Source organism: Megachile rotundata, chromosome 16 (assembly GCF_050947335.1).
Source record: "Megachile rotundata isolate GNS110a chromosome 16, iyMegRotu1, whole genome shotgun sequence".
NCBI classification, from domain to species: Eukaryota; Metazoa; Arthropoda; class Insecta; order Hymenoptera; family Megachilidae; genus Megachile; species Megachile rotundata.
The window spans coordinates 13694940-13707342 of record NC_134998.1 but is presented as its reverse complement, the minus strand read 5'-3'; the positions used below and the strand labels follow the sequence as shown (position 1 = coordinate 13707342).

The 12403-nt window shown below is 30.1% G+C and overlaps 4 protein-coding genes across 7 annotated transcripts; 2 read left to right on the top strand and 2 right to left on the bottom strand.

The window, feature by feature from the left end:
* The first annotated feature begins 1418 nt into the window (after nt 1-1418).
* Nucleotides 1419-4478, top strand: Pex16 (peroxisomal biogenesis factor 16). The gene is made up of 6 exons (XM_003701134.3): nt 1419-1849; nt 1921-2167; nt 2237-2510; nt 2583-2686; nt 2750-3089; nt 3169-4478. Exons 1-5 carry the CDS (start codon nt 1720-1722, stop codon nt 3003-3005), a joined length of 1011 nt encoding a protein of 336 aa, XP_003701182.1. The 5' UTR covers nt 1419-1719; the 3' UTR covers nt 3006-3089; nt 3169-4478.
* On the bottom strand, nt 3558-5255 carry LOC100876719 (toll-interacting protein B). The gene is made up of 6 exons (XM_003701132.3): nt 5062-5255; nt 4746-4919; nt 4495-4628; nt 4191-4395; nt 3950-4120; nt 3558-3864 (listed from the first exon to the last, which is right to left on the bottom strand). The coding sequence occupies exons 1-6, from the start codon at nt 5107-5109 to the stop codon at nt 3754-3756; spliced, it is 843 nt and encodes a 280-aa protein (XP_003701180.1). The 5' UTR covers nt 5110-5255; the 3' UTR covers nt 3558-3753.
* A 361-nt stretch (nt 5256-5616) lies between these two features.
* Nucleotides 5617-12214, bottom strand: 140up (RPII140-upstream gene protein). 2 transcript variants are annotated; one of them, XR_013040929.1, is made up of 5 exons: nt 11846-12214; nt 11501-11749; nt 11184-11432; nt 10916-11095; nt 5617-7588 (listed from the first exon to the last, which is right to left on the bottom strand). XR_013040929.1 is itself a non-coding variant. In XM_003701209.3 (4 exons), exons 1-4 carry the CDS (start codon nt 12001-12003, stop codon nt 10978-10980), a joined length of 774 nt encoding a protein of 257 aa, XP_003701257.1. In that variant the 5' UTR covers nt 12004-12213; the 3' UTR covers nt 10824-10977. The 2 variants fall into 2 exon arrangements, 1 of the variants encoding a protein (XP_003701257.1); XM_003701209.3 differs by lacking the exon at nt 5617-7588 and having other exon boundaries at nt 10824-11095; nt 11846-12213.
* Nucleotides 5810-10510, top strand: twf (twinfilin actin binding protein). Of its 3 annotated transcripts, none has more exons than XM_003701133.3 (5): nt 5810-5951; nt 6078-6155; nt 6234-6893; nt 6959-7077; nt 10252-10510. In XM_003701133.3, exons 1-5 carry the CDS (start codon nt 5927-5929, stop codon nt 10420-10422), a joined length of 1053 nt encoding a protein of 350 aa, XP_003701181.1. In that variant the 5' UTR covers nt 5810-5926; the 3' UTR covers nt 10423-10510. The 3 variants fall into 3 exon arrangements, with proteins under 3 accessions (XP_003701181.1, XP_012135976.1, XP_012135979.1); XM_012280586.2 differs by lacking the exon at nt 10252-10510 and adding an exon at nt 7468-9908; XM_012280589.2 differs by lacking the exon at nt 10252-10510 and adding an exon at nt 7250-7326.
* Nucleotides 12215-12403: the final 189 nt, after the last annotated feature.

The window sequence follows — 12403 nt, the reverse complement described above, 5'->3', positions numbered from 1 at the left end:
TCGAGGGATCATCAAGGGATGCGTGCGTTAATTTTAAATTATTTTTATGCGTGCGTTAATTTTAAGTTAATTTTATGCGTGCGTTAGTTTTAAGTTAATTGTAATCGTGTGGGCAGGGCGGGTGGGTCCCTGTAAGTGCCTCTTATTCTAACTTGCACTCGTCTTCACAGTTTTCAATCTTTTTACGCGTTAGCTTGTAGTATACTCAGTTATTTTTTGTCAATCGTTCCGAACCCAAGTGGATCATTGGGGGTTCATAGTGCCGTGAACACGCGGCAGAGGTGAGCTGCAAGTGCTGGTGTAGCGCCAGGGACACATCTCTGCGGGGCCGATCGATCGATGTACCATCTCGATTTGCCGCCTCACGGCAGGGGTCTCCTCTCTGTGGTCAGACTTGTTTAAAACGCAAGCGGCGGGGAAATGGGAGACCCTCCGCGGATGTGTCACTCGTTCTTGCCAGTATTTTCGGTTCATCTCTGTCTCGTGGTTCACGTAAGCCACTATGGACTACCCTTTGACCCATGGAAGGCGAGGTTCATTTGGCGAAAAATACTGATCCCCTTTTTTCACAGAAAGTTCTTCTAACTTTCTTTTCTTTTTGACAGAAAGTTCTTCTAACTTTCTTACCTTTGCTTTTTCAATTCGTCATAGATCATACGAGTGCAATCTTAGAATAAGAGGTACGCGTGCGGCGTTTAGAATAAGTTAAGAGTATGTGTGGGATCCTATGTATGTAATGAGTGCGTGTGTGATAAAAATTCTTTGCAATTTTGTGATAAAGAACTTGTATGTGCGAGCCTATGAGCTAAGTAGAGTCAGAACTCGTTTATCCTTCCGATAAATGAGGCAGTTGCAATTGGTGGGTGGTAGGGATTTGGAGTTAGGGTGGGTCACTGTCGTAGCAACCTCCACGTGGTGTGACCTGGTAATCGATATCGTTTTCTAAACATTTTTATGAAAATGAACTTTAGAAAACGATATCGAGCTAATAGCTGCGAATTTAATTATAATATCATTCGTTCCATATCTTCTTTTACGAAAACTAGTGGAATGCTCCGTGCTTTGCACGGGGAATTAATCAGTTAACATTGGCCCCCTGCGTAGGTCTGAACCGTAAAAGATAAATATGCACAGTAAATTTCTTACAAAGAGGCTTAAGCCAGAAAAGTCAAACTGACCACTTATAATGATCACGTAATTAGTTTTTAATTAACGTTTTCTATAATAATAAAACTAAAATTTCTATCTTTGTATCATGGAGAATACACTCAAGTGAATACGGTTCTACAGATTTTAAATTCAGAATGTTCTCAGTAATTGAAAATAAACGGATTGAAAACAAACATTTATTTTTCACATTTCCTTGTGTGCTATGCGTAACATACATATATATGTGTGTGTGTGCGCGCGCGCATATATATGTGTGTGTGTGTAATGTGTACACATTAAAATATAATCTATGCATCACTCTGTAAAAAGATATCTTTTCAAATTATCATCCTATGTAAATGCATATGTGTAATGAGTGGGGAGAAAAGTAATATCGTTTTTTCTTTATTCTTCGTTCTAATGGAATAAGCCAATGATACGTCGTTAAAATCAATCAAAAACGTATATGAAATATGAAGTCGAGGTTATATGCGTACAATAATATAAGGTTAATTTGGAGTGATCGTTATATTTAAGAAGTTTTATTAGGACATTTAAAAAAACATTAAAATGGTGTTAAACACTGTAAATTCATCCGTGTTGAAAATTATTGAACCATACAGAAGATGGATAATAGAAAATCCCCAATTATTGGCGGATGTGGAAAGTACAGTACAATGTTTATCCTACTTTACAGCTGGTTAGAAAACATTTATTTTTTTAACATGTTAGCATTTTGAATTTTGGTTTATGTCAAGCATATTTTTTTAGGTCAATTTAATAATTCCACGTTCGTATCTGAGCTTCTTTATTCCTTATCAAATTTAATTGTACTTTTCAACGATTTATTAATGTGCAGTGGAAAATGTATGTATTTGAAGTTTTCAAAATTTGAATCAAAAATTAAAATTTGGCTGTCAGTGTTAGAACATACAGAAACATTATTTGAAATCTCTGCTAAAAAATTATGGGGACAAAGTGGCAAGTGGTTCATAATCACTGTTATACAAATATTTAAGTGAGTCAGTAATAATAAAATTTTAATTAGATTCTTAATTGATAATTCACATAAATAATCTTGTTGCAGAACTGTTTTAAGGCTTTTGTTAGTACATTTGTACAAAGAACGAGTAACAAAAAGTCCTCCTATTCAACCTCTTAATAGAGGAAAATTAAATGAGTCTGATGATGTTAAAACAAAAGCAGGGTTTAAGTTGAAACGGTGTGGCACTATTGTCAGAAGTGTAAGAGATACTAATTGTGTGCCTGTACGTATGTGGGAACCTCTTTCCTCTAGTATTTATGATAATGATAACTTAAATAATTCGCCTGCATCAGAAAAGAATATATTATTTGCAGAGGTAATATTTGATGTTTCACTATTTAGTTCTACAATAGTTTCTTTTCTTTAATGTGTCACATTTTATTTTTAGAATCTCTACATTACGAAACCATTATTTCATTTAGGATGTGTATTTCTCACTGGAGAAAAACAATGGCCACCATGGTTATTGTCACTTGCTATTGATTTACTTAGGTAAATAATTCACTGTCACTATTCAAACAAACATATAACATAATAATGAGACTTTCTTTTTAGTTTAAAAATATATAGTAATGAAGCAAAAATCACGTCATTCACTAAAGAGGAAGAAAAAGAATTCTTTAGACGAAGACTTGCTTTACTTCTTTACATATTAAAGTCTCCATTTTATGACAGATACAGTTGTGTAAAAATATATGCAATTCTCACCATTTTATCAAGTAAAGTGCCTTTAGCTAAGTTTATAACGGAACGAATAAAAGCATACCTACCGCATTGGCAAAACACATACTTTTATATGTGGTCCAGCTAATTTACAAAATCAATTAAACAGTTTGTAAATTTAAAAATATCAGTACAAAGTATTGTTTCAGAGTGGAATTATAAACGATAATCGGTAATTGTGAATATAAAAAATAACTGTAATTTTCGTATAAATATAAATTTAACATTTATAAACTATTTATTTATTACAGGTGAAGGTGAAAAAGAATTCATATTTTTTAATGAAGCATTTAGGACTATATGTTTATTATGTTATTGATGTATCTTAGGTTAGATAAAAAATACAAATACTTTTTATTTCTGTAATTAAAATAACATGCGCCATTTCATTTTTGCAATTGTTTTGTTTTGCTTAAAATAATATAGAATATTTTTATTATTTCATATTTTTCACTTAAATCTATAGTAACACAGCGTTGATCATCCATTTATGCTTTTAAACATAAAAGATTTGTACACATACATGTTTTACACTATTTAATTTTTTATGAACTATAAATTTCGTACTACGTGTTTAATTATATGAATAACAAAGATGTAGAGAGGTTAAATGAATGCATATAAAATGTAAAAAATAATATTTTCTTACAAAATATATTTCCCTGTCCAATATATTTTATGAATTCTTTTACATTAAAGTTTCTAAGTGTTAAATCATGATAAAATGCATAGCAGTTAATTTGTAAATATATTACATTTTAAAGGGAACGTGTCATAGCAGAAACTATAAATATGGCCTTTGGAATTCGATAACAGCAATTTGCATAAAAAATTACTTATTCACACATTTGGAGTAATGAATTTATAGTTACGTCCTTTTTCCCTTGATTTGCATCATAAACTGATTTAATTACTTCCTTGTCGACGTTTGGGAACATTTCCGAAATCTGTAAATCGTATATTTACCGAGATTATTGTAATGTCGAAAATGATACTTGTTAAAAGAATCACATCTACTTATGTATTTAGTACCTGTTTCAATTCAACTTCAGCATTTGGCATAGAACTGGGAACAACAGGTGGCACTGCTGCTGCAGGTGGTGTAGTGTAAACATTTACTGGTGCATATTGTGTCATACCAAACATTGTTGAAGAAGGAACCATCATAATTGGAGGTGCACTCATATATGGATGGCATTTGGTCTATGAACATGTGTGCATGAATAAAAACATAATCAACACAAGATCATTTTTACTATGTAAGATTATTTACCGTGTAACTGAAGACTAAATTTATCATTCCTTCTTGATTATCTCCTTGTTTACCACTAAGCATGTACCAATCTTCATGCGTTTCCCCTTTTTGAAGGACTTGTGGTGGAATATCTATGTGACCCCATGCAATTAATTCATCCATTACAAAAGAACATTCGTCATAGACTTCTATATATATTTGTGTAACTCCTGGTGGCAAATAGCTGTAATAATGAATGATATAAATATGTAACAGATAAATAAATATATTGTATAAGAGAACAGAGAATAAATATATTGTATAAGATATTGAATAACTTTACCACTGAATAACTTTATTCCAATGAGGATTTTTTGCTCCATTCGAGCATGTATGCGTTTCATAAACTGCATGACCAACTCTTAATCTCACATAAGGATCCATTCTTGTCATTCCATAGTTTTTTACTAATTTAGCCTACAGGAAGTATCTTTTTGAAATTATGAATAACGTATTATTATAAAAAAGATATACTGCTACTTGATGAAATTAAATTGAAATTCATAAATTAGCACCAAAATCATAGAAAATTACCTGAACAATTGTTATACTAAGTCTACCAACGTGCGGTTCATGCATTGCTGGCATATTTTGCATTTGCAGCTGATGAAGGGCAAGAGCAGCTTGTTGATCTGCTGCTTCTTGTTGTTGTTGAGCATTGCGCTCCTCTAATCTAAGAAATCCTTGTGGAAGAGGACCTAAAAATGCCTGAAATAATAATGATAATTTTTATGCCTTTTATTATGATGCTGCTAATAGATTCAAATGAAATGCCGATCATAATTAATTTTTCTTAATTCAAAGGAAATTTTTTTCTAAATTCATTTGGACTAGAAATAGTATTATTTACCCGTCTTTTCCATTCTTCGTATAAATCTGATCGTCGTTCGGTTTCCATAACAAAATTATTGAAACTGTCGATGAATTTAAAACGTTTGAATTACGTTTCTCTTTGCTGCAACTGAAACCTATCAAACTACACCTATTTTTTAATACATTGGATTAATCATAACATGCATTTGACACAGTGATAGTACGCCATCTTAAGAGTCTTGCGAAGAATACGATTTACGTATGCGTTTCAAATACAAATGATGATACTTAACATTTTAATTTAAAATAAAAATCATACCATAAATATTTAAAAAGAAACAAAGATCGAAATCAGAATACTTCTTGACATTTTATTTGTATCGATTAAAAAGATCGCAGTGGCAATAAAATAAAAAATTAAATAGTGTATAATTATGTCAGTAACTAAATTGAAAAGGGGAATGAACACAACGGATCTGCATTGATAAAGATCGAAACTTATACAAATATATAGATATGAATATGCTATTAAATTTTTAAAGCTATTGTTTATTTTTATAAATACGTTTCTTTTCCTTTTTCCTAGTTCTCAGTTTTCTTTTTTTTTTTTTACATGAAACGTTTATATATAAATCACTTGACAGATCGCTCGTCAGCGTTCACTGACTTGACGTATAATCTTCTCTGTTACTAGAAATTTTTGAAAAATTTTCTTCTACGTAGGTTGTATCGGTGATTTCTCTTGATTTCGAATTCGTTCGATTTTTTTCTCGTGTTCTAGTCATTTATACACTGTGCTTGTGGTGGTAGTTCTTCAACGACTGATCTGAAGGAGAGGAACCGCTACTAAATTTCAACCATATTTTCAGTAAAGCACAATTATAACCAATTGTTTCTAAAACATGTCACATCAGACAGGAATTAAAGGTATCCATTGTCACATTATAATACTGATTCTAATTAAAAATTTTACACGCATCATCTAAATTTAATTCGATCTTTAACCTAAATTTGGTAATGACATCGGGATTACATGACAGTTATTTGTTTCAGCAAACGATGCACTTAAAAAGTTATTTGCTAAATGTCGTGATGGAAAAATACGGGTTTTGAAAGTTTCAATTGAAAATGGTAAGTTCGTTTACTAAATATTTATGATATTTCATCTTGATTGCATCTAAAAGTAATAAAATTTTCTCCATTTTGTAGAAGAACTAACGCCTGCCGCTTCTTCAAAACCAGTAAACAAGTGGCAAGACGATTACGATAAGATGATTAAGCCTTTAATCATTGAGAATCAACCTGCTTATATTCTTTATAGGCTGGATACTAAATCTCCTGATTCTGGTTATGATTGGTTATTCATTTCTTGGTCACCTGATACTGCACCTGTTAGACAAAAAATGCTGTACGCATCGACCAAAGCTACTTTGAAGCAAGAATTTGGCACAGCATCTATAAAAGAAGAATTACATGGTACAGTGCCAGAAGATATAACGTTAGAAGGTTATCATAAATATAAGAGAAATGATGCAGCTCCAGCACCATTAACTACTGCCGAGGAAGAATTGGCAGAACTTAAGAAAAATACAGTTACTACGGATTACAGCGTAGAAACAAGACATCAGACATTGAGCGGTGTTGCATTTCCTGTAACGGATGAAGCAAAACAAGCGATAACTGAGCTTGGTAAAGGAATATACGAATATGTTCAACTGAAGATCGATTTAGAGGAAGAAAAAATACATTTAGTTACAGCTTGCGATGTTTCACTGGATAAATTACCAACAAAAGTTCCATCTGATTCTGCCAGATATCATCTTTATAATTTTAAGCATACTCACGAAGGAGATTATATGGAATGTATAGGTATGTTGAAAAAGTAGCTATAATAAATATTTCCTAAATAATATATATGCGTGTATATGTTTCAGTTTTTATATATAGTATGCCAGGATATAGTTGTAGTATCAAAGAGAGAATGCTGTATTCATCATGTAAAGCACCCCTTTTAGATCTTATTCAATCGCTTGGAGTAAATATAACGAAAAAAGTAAGTAGGTACAAAGTTTACTTTAAATATAGTTCATATTTCCTTAATTGCTTATGTTGTTCTACTTGTTTGTTTTTATATCAATATTTTAATTCCATTACTTAACATTGACAAATCATGTTAGGATTTGTATACTACTTAAATAATTATACCGTATACTATTTTGTTCCAGTAATTACTCCTTTGTTACTAGTGAAAAATATATTTAAGGTAGAAGCAAAACAAAATTATTTATATATTGTATACTAATATCTGTAGTCATTTAACTTTTTTGTTTTTTCTTTTTTGGGAATCCTATAATTCTTTTTATTGATAGATTTCACTTTTTTGTATGAATGATTTTTGAAATTAAGGTATTTTTTTGTTTCTATAAAAATTGGTAAATCCTAGTTGGAAGTAAATAGTGGTGAGGAGTTGGCAGACATGTTGGAAGATCCTCCAACCATAAAAGAAACAGCTGCAATAACTCCTGCAACTCCATCAACGCCTTATGCTCCTACTCAATCTATACCTGAGAAAAAATCAAAGCAGAAGAGATCTTGTGTTTTGAGTTAACCAATTCTCCGTCTTTTGTCTGCCATTATTCTTGAATGTTTTCTACGTGTTAAAGCATTTTAAGACGTTACACAAATTAAATATCTTCTTTCATAAATTTTAAATTTGTGATAGTATGATATTGACACTGAATATGTTATTTAGTATGAAATAATGTAATGGGTTTCCAATATTTCATATTAGCATATATAGTTATACTTGTTCTAAAATAATTTAAATGAAAAAATTTAATAAGTCTTCGTAGGGATAAATTCTTATTAATTAACAATATTTATTGATATTTAGTATTAATTGGTCAAAGTGATACATATATCTATATAGTGAATCAGAGTAGACCAAACAGTATTTTTCTAAATTTTAAAAACAAAATTGTCATGTTAAGGTCTTACTGGAATAGCTTTTGATAACTGTAAGAAATCAATGACACAATTCTATAAGATGTCTTGTTGATTTATATTTTAGTGTAATGGACGATTGTTCATTCACGTGAAGAATACTATAAACGCGCAATGAGATTCTCGGTTGCTTGACATTGAAAGTGAAGCCTTCTACTAGATTTTGCATTTCTAATTATGTATATCAATGTCTAATGTGGACAGAACTTACATAAAAGTTTTGTAAAAGTAATGTTTTTGCATAATATGTAGTTCCTTTACTGATTTTATAGTTTACTTGATTCCTATATTTTTAATATTTATATGTCAGGTGTATAAAAAGTCCAGTGAGTTGAATTAGTTCCTAGTCTAATGAGAAGTGATATATACTATAAGTTTCATTTTTGTATCTTTAATTTTATTAAGTGAAACTTGAAGGCTTAACTTTCAAACTCATTCAAGCATTTGCACAGGAGTTAGTGATATTGTAGAATAGAGTGTTTCAAACAAATATCTGTGGTAACTTGCATACATTATGTGATTATTAGAGAGTTAGGGAAAATTCCATGCGCTCTAGTTAGTTGATGCCACTCATCTAACTTCTCTGCGTAAATATATAAAAATATAGCAGACAAGTGATATACGTGCAAATACCATGTTGATACATGGATATATTTTCTTTGCACATAATTATCATTTTTTAATGCAAACTAGTGTTACTACTAGTTACTTTACATACGTATTAAATTATATATCATGTTCTATATTATTGTAAATGATACAAAATATTAGATTCCACAAATATGTATATGAAGACTGATCTTGGTATGTCCCATTAGCTGTATAGTATAGAAATCTTATGGTGTTCAAATTTACGTAGATAGCATTAATTTTAAATATTTACAAAATTTTTTCCGAGTTTTGTTAATTTTATCGTAATTTTACATGTTCGAATAATCTAAAAGAAATAAAATATGATACTCACGTTCATTTTATAACAAATGGTTTGACATGAAAAAGAATAACTCAATTCAATAGTTTATATCAATTAATGAATGTTACACAATCAGTTGTGATAAGTTATTACTATCTTCCAAAGGAAAATGTATTTTTAGATTCCTTAAATACATTCCTTATATAAAGTGTATAGCAAATGGGACTATAATCTGATAGCCAGCAACAAGATATTCAAGAGCATTCTATTTTTCGTGATCTGTATTTTTTTAACTCTCGTAGCTTTTTATAAACTTTTTAAAAATTTTCGTCCACAACACAAACGAACAATTACCAGAAAGAATTTGGCCTAATTTTAATGATAATGATGATAAAGAAGTGCGCCAAATTCTTGATATTTATTTAGTTCGGCTAAACGATAAATGAATAATGATACATATTTAAATTAGTACTAAAGTTAGACTCCAAATATGTATAAGATATTCCAAGATGTTATATATGTCTCGAATCTTAATATACTCATAACTTACTAGTTCATTATTTTGTATACCTTTTCGAAGTATATGTTACTTTACTTCATCTTTTTAACATCTTACTATTGCTGTGAAAAAGAAACAGAATTTGGCACACAAACACGCGCGCGCGCGCGCACACACACACACACATATATATATATATACACTAGTTAAACAAAACAGAAAATTTTTTTGCAAAATGCTCAAAAACTGTTAAAATGTGTTCCATATTTAGAGACAACGCACATTGTTAGCCTGGGCATAGTTTATTTTACAACATTGTACCAGGCCTATTCTGTAAGTTTCTATAGTATATCTTTATTTTCAACCTGTTAGTATATAATTATAGGTTCATTATAATTGAATAAATTGTATATCTTGCCAATATTAAACTTGCTACAAATAATAAAGCATTATGCAATTTAATCTTGCAGTTTGTTGTTTTAATCTTTAATAAGATAATATGAAGCACATTTCTCTAACCATTACACATTATAAATGACTTTGTATAGAATTTAATAGGTTTCTAAGGAGCACACGGTGATTCGATCCTTGGATGGGTATGTAATTACAATTAAGACCTTCAGATATATTTAAGATATTCAGCTTACAGAATAGGCCTATCAAGTTAAAGGTTTATTTTATACTTCGAGTTGTCTTAAATTTTTCTTTAGTTCATGTACTAATATAAATTTTGAACTTTGTTTTTGGTTTTTTTTTCTTCTAGTTTTTAATGCAATATAATAATTATCCATTAAAATATGTTGATTGTATAGCTTGAAATAGATGATGGGAAAGAACTTACTGAAGAGTTTTTACAAGAGGAATTACATCCAAAAATCAGTTTACATCAGCCAAAATTTGCAAAACCTAAGGGTCCACCAGGCAGAGGCGCAAAGCGTTTAACCAAGGTTCAAGATATAGGAACTTCGGAACAACAGATATAAATAAATATTTTTTAAATTTGTTGAATTAAGCTAATAAGATGTACGTGTGCATATCACATATATTATATACTGTTCCTTCTTTATCGAATGACGTTCGTTTCGACATGTCTATTTTTTACCAAATAGTATTGTTCATTTCATAATTAGTACTATTTATTACATTACATTTTTTATATTTTGAGAAGAAGTCGGCAAAATTGGAATTTTCTTTTTAGTTTAAACATCAGGCCTATTCTGTAACTATACTTTTAAATTGGTATTGAGGTTCATTTATATCTTAATTATTTAATTTAATAACTAGAATATTATCGGAATGTAAATAAGGAATGTTTATAATGAAGATTTATATTAGGTGAAGATGTTTACTTGTATTTTTTCAAGTTAAGTATGATTTTTAAAAGTTAGTATAACTGATGGTCAAAATTAATTCTTTTAGCTATTACATATAAATATATATACATGATTGTATAATATGTTGCAATTTAATATTTACACAAATCAAGATGTATGTCGATTAAACATACTGCTCTGTCATTAAACTTTTTTCTTTAAATCTTATTTCCTTTCTTTTTCATCTCCGTATACTGTTTTTCTCATATTTTGATTCTCATCGTATACCTCTCTGAACATCTTAGCTTCCTCATTCATGAAAATCGTTTGTTCTTTTAACAAGCTACAAAGCAAAAATTGTTTAAGATGTTAATATTTAAAGCAAACAAAATACATAGTTAAAAATTTTATAGAAATAGACAAATAATTACTTTCTTCTTTTACTTATCCATGAGTTACTTGCTCCCACTAAATCATCCATTTCAGTTCCAGTTACATATAATATCAGTGCTGCTGCAATACCAGAGATACTACCCAATATAGTACCAACAAAACCACCTGCGAATGCTCCTTTTAATCCTGTATTCATTTTGTAAATAGAACCTGCTATAGCACCAGCAATGACATGCTGCGATGGATTAAATTTTCCTTGATGCGTTTGTAAGACTGTAGCTGTAGTCCTAATGGGAAATATTGTATTATTTAATTTATGTAACCATTATAAGAGATAAGATATTTCCAGCCTTACGAGAACAAGAAACAGAATGTTCCAAGTTTCATAGCGAATGGAAAACCTCCATGGAAAAGAGCAGTAGCTACTTTATATTGCAATAGTCTTTTAGCTTCGTAATGATTTTTAAACGGAGTTGCTTCATTTTCTGTGATAAATTTTTCAGCAACAAATCTTGATTTATGTATACCGCCCATAAAGAATCCAGCCACAAAGCCTACAGTTGTAGAGTTCAAGATAGATTGAAACTCTTTACTAGTTTCGCCACTATTATTAAAAAAACAATTATGTAATTAGTTCGAGTGTACATAATATTACAGAAGATGTATGTTTTTAACGAAATTAGAATTAAAATATTCGTACTTGTTATAGAAAAAATCTTTTATTTTGTCTATGGTAAGTCTTGTTGGGGTTATATCATCTAATTTTTTGTCGGATTCGATGTCGTGTGCATTTTTTAAGCCGAAAAAAGGAAATAAAGCTATTTGAACTAATCTCTTATTGATTATTAAACGTATCATATTTTATTTATTCAGTGATCAATCTTTTTACCGGATGACAATTAATAACTGGTTATATATCACGCTTAATAACGAGTTGAGACGTTATAAAAATGTACTTCATTTCATTTTAATTTTTAAAATGACTATTGTAATATATTAAAGAATGTAAACAAGATCCACTTTTAATGACACAGTTGCCCTATGCAAGTTGCACAGTGGATATAGTTAAAAAATTGATTTATTAGAATCACTTATCGATAAACCGATGGTTGATATATGGATATATCGAGATACGTGCGATCTATCGAATCGCACGAAAAGCTCGATAATCGCGCGTACAAAACTGTTGCAACTATTCTTCTCGTTTTAAGTGCGAATTAATGTTATTTACACGATAGAATACGACGTTCTGCAATAT

Excerpts from the sequence above, each read along its gene's own strand:
- Pex16 (XM_003701134.3), top strand. The coding sequence starts at position 1,720 with ATGGTGTTAAACACTGTAAATTCATCCGTGTTGAAAATTATTGAACCA. Across the intron at positions 1,850-1,920 it reads TTTATCCTACTTTACAGCTG|GTCAATTTAATAATTCCACG; the intron begins GTTAGAAAACAT and ends ATATTTTTTTAG. Across the intron at positions 2,687-2,749 it reads CTTGCTATTGATTTACTTAG|TTTAAAAATATATAGTAATG; the intron begins GTAAATAATTCA and ends CTTTCTTTTTAG.
- LOC100876719 (XM_003701132.3), bottom strand. The coding sequence starts at position 5,109 with ATGGAAACCGAACGACGATCAGATTTATACGAAGAATGGAAAAGACGG. Across the intron at positions 4,396-4,494 it reads TGGAATAAAGTTATTCAGTG|CTATTTGCCACCAGGAGTTA; the intron begins GTAAAGTTATTC and ends TCATTATTACAG. Across the intron at positions 3,865-3,949 it reads CTGAAGTTGAATTGAAACAG|ATTTCGGAAATGTTCCCAAA; the intron begins GTACTAAATACA and ends TACGATTTACAG.
- twf (XM_003701133.3), top strand. The coding sequence starts at position 5,927 with ATGTCACATCAGACAGGAATTAAAG. Across the intron at positions 5,952-6,077 it reads ACATCAGACAGGAATTAAAG|CAAACGATGCACTTAAAAAG; the intron begins GTATCCATTGTC and ends TATTTGTTTCAG. Across the intron at positions 7,078-10,251 it reads GAGTAAATATAACGAAAAAA|CTTGAAATAGATGATGGGAA; the intron begins GTAAGTAGGTAC and ends TTGATTGTATAG.
- 140up (XM_003701209.3), bottom strand. The coding sequence starts at position 12,003 with ATGATACGTTTAATAATCAATAAGAGATTAGTTCAAATAGCTTTATTT. Across the intron at positions 11,750-11,845 it reads AAAGATTTTTTCTATAACAA|TGGCGAAACTAGTAAAGAGT; the intron begins GTACGAATATTT and ends TTTTAATAATAG. Across the intron at positions 11,096-11,183 it reads TGGATAAGTAAAAGAAGAAA|CTTGTTAAAAGAACAAACGA; the intron begins GTAATTATTTGT and ends TTTGCTTTGTAG.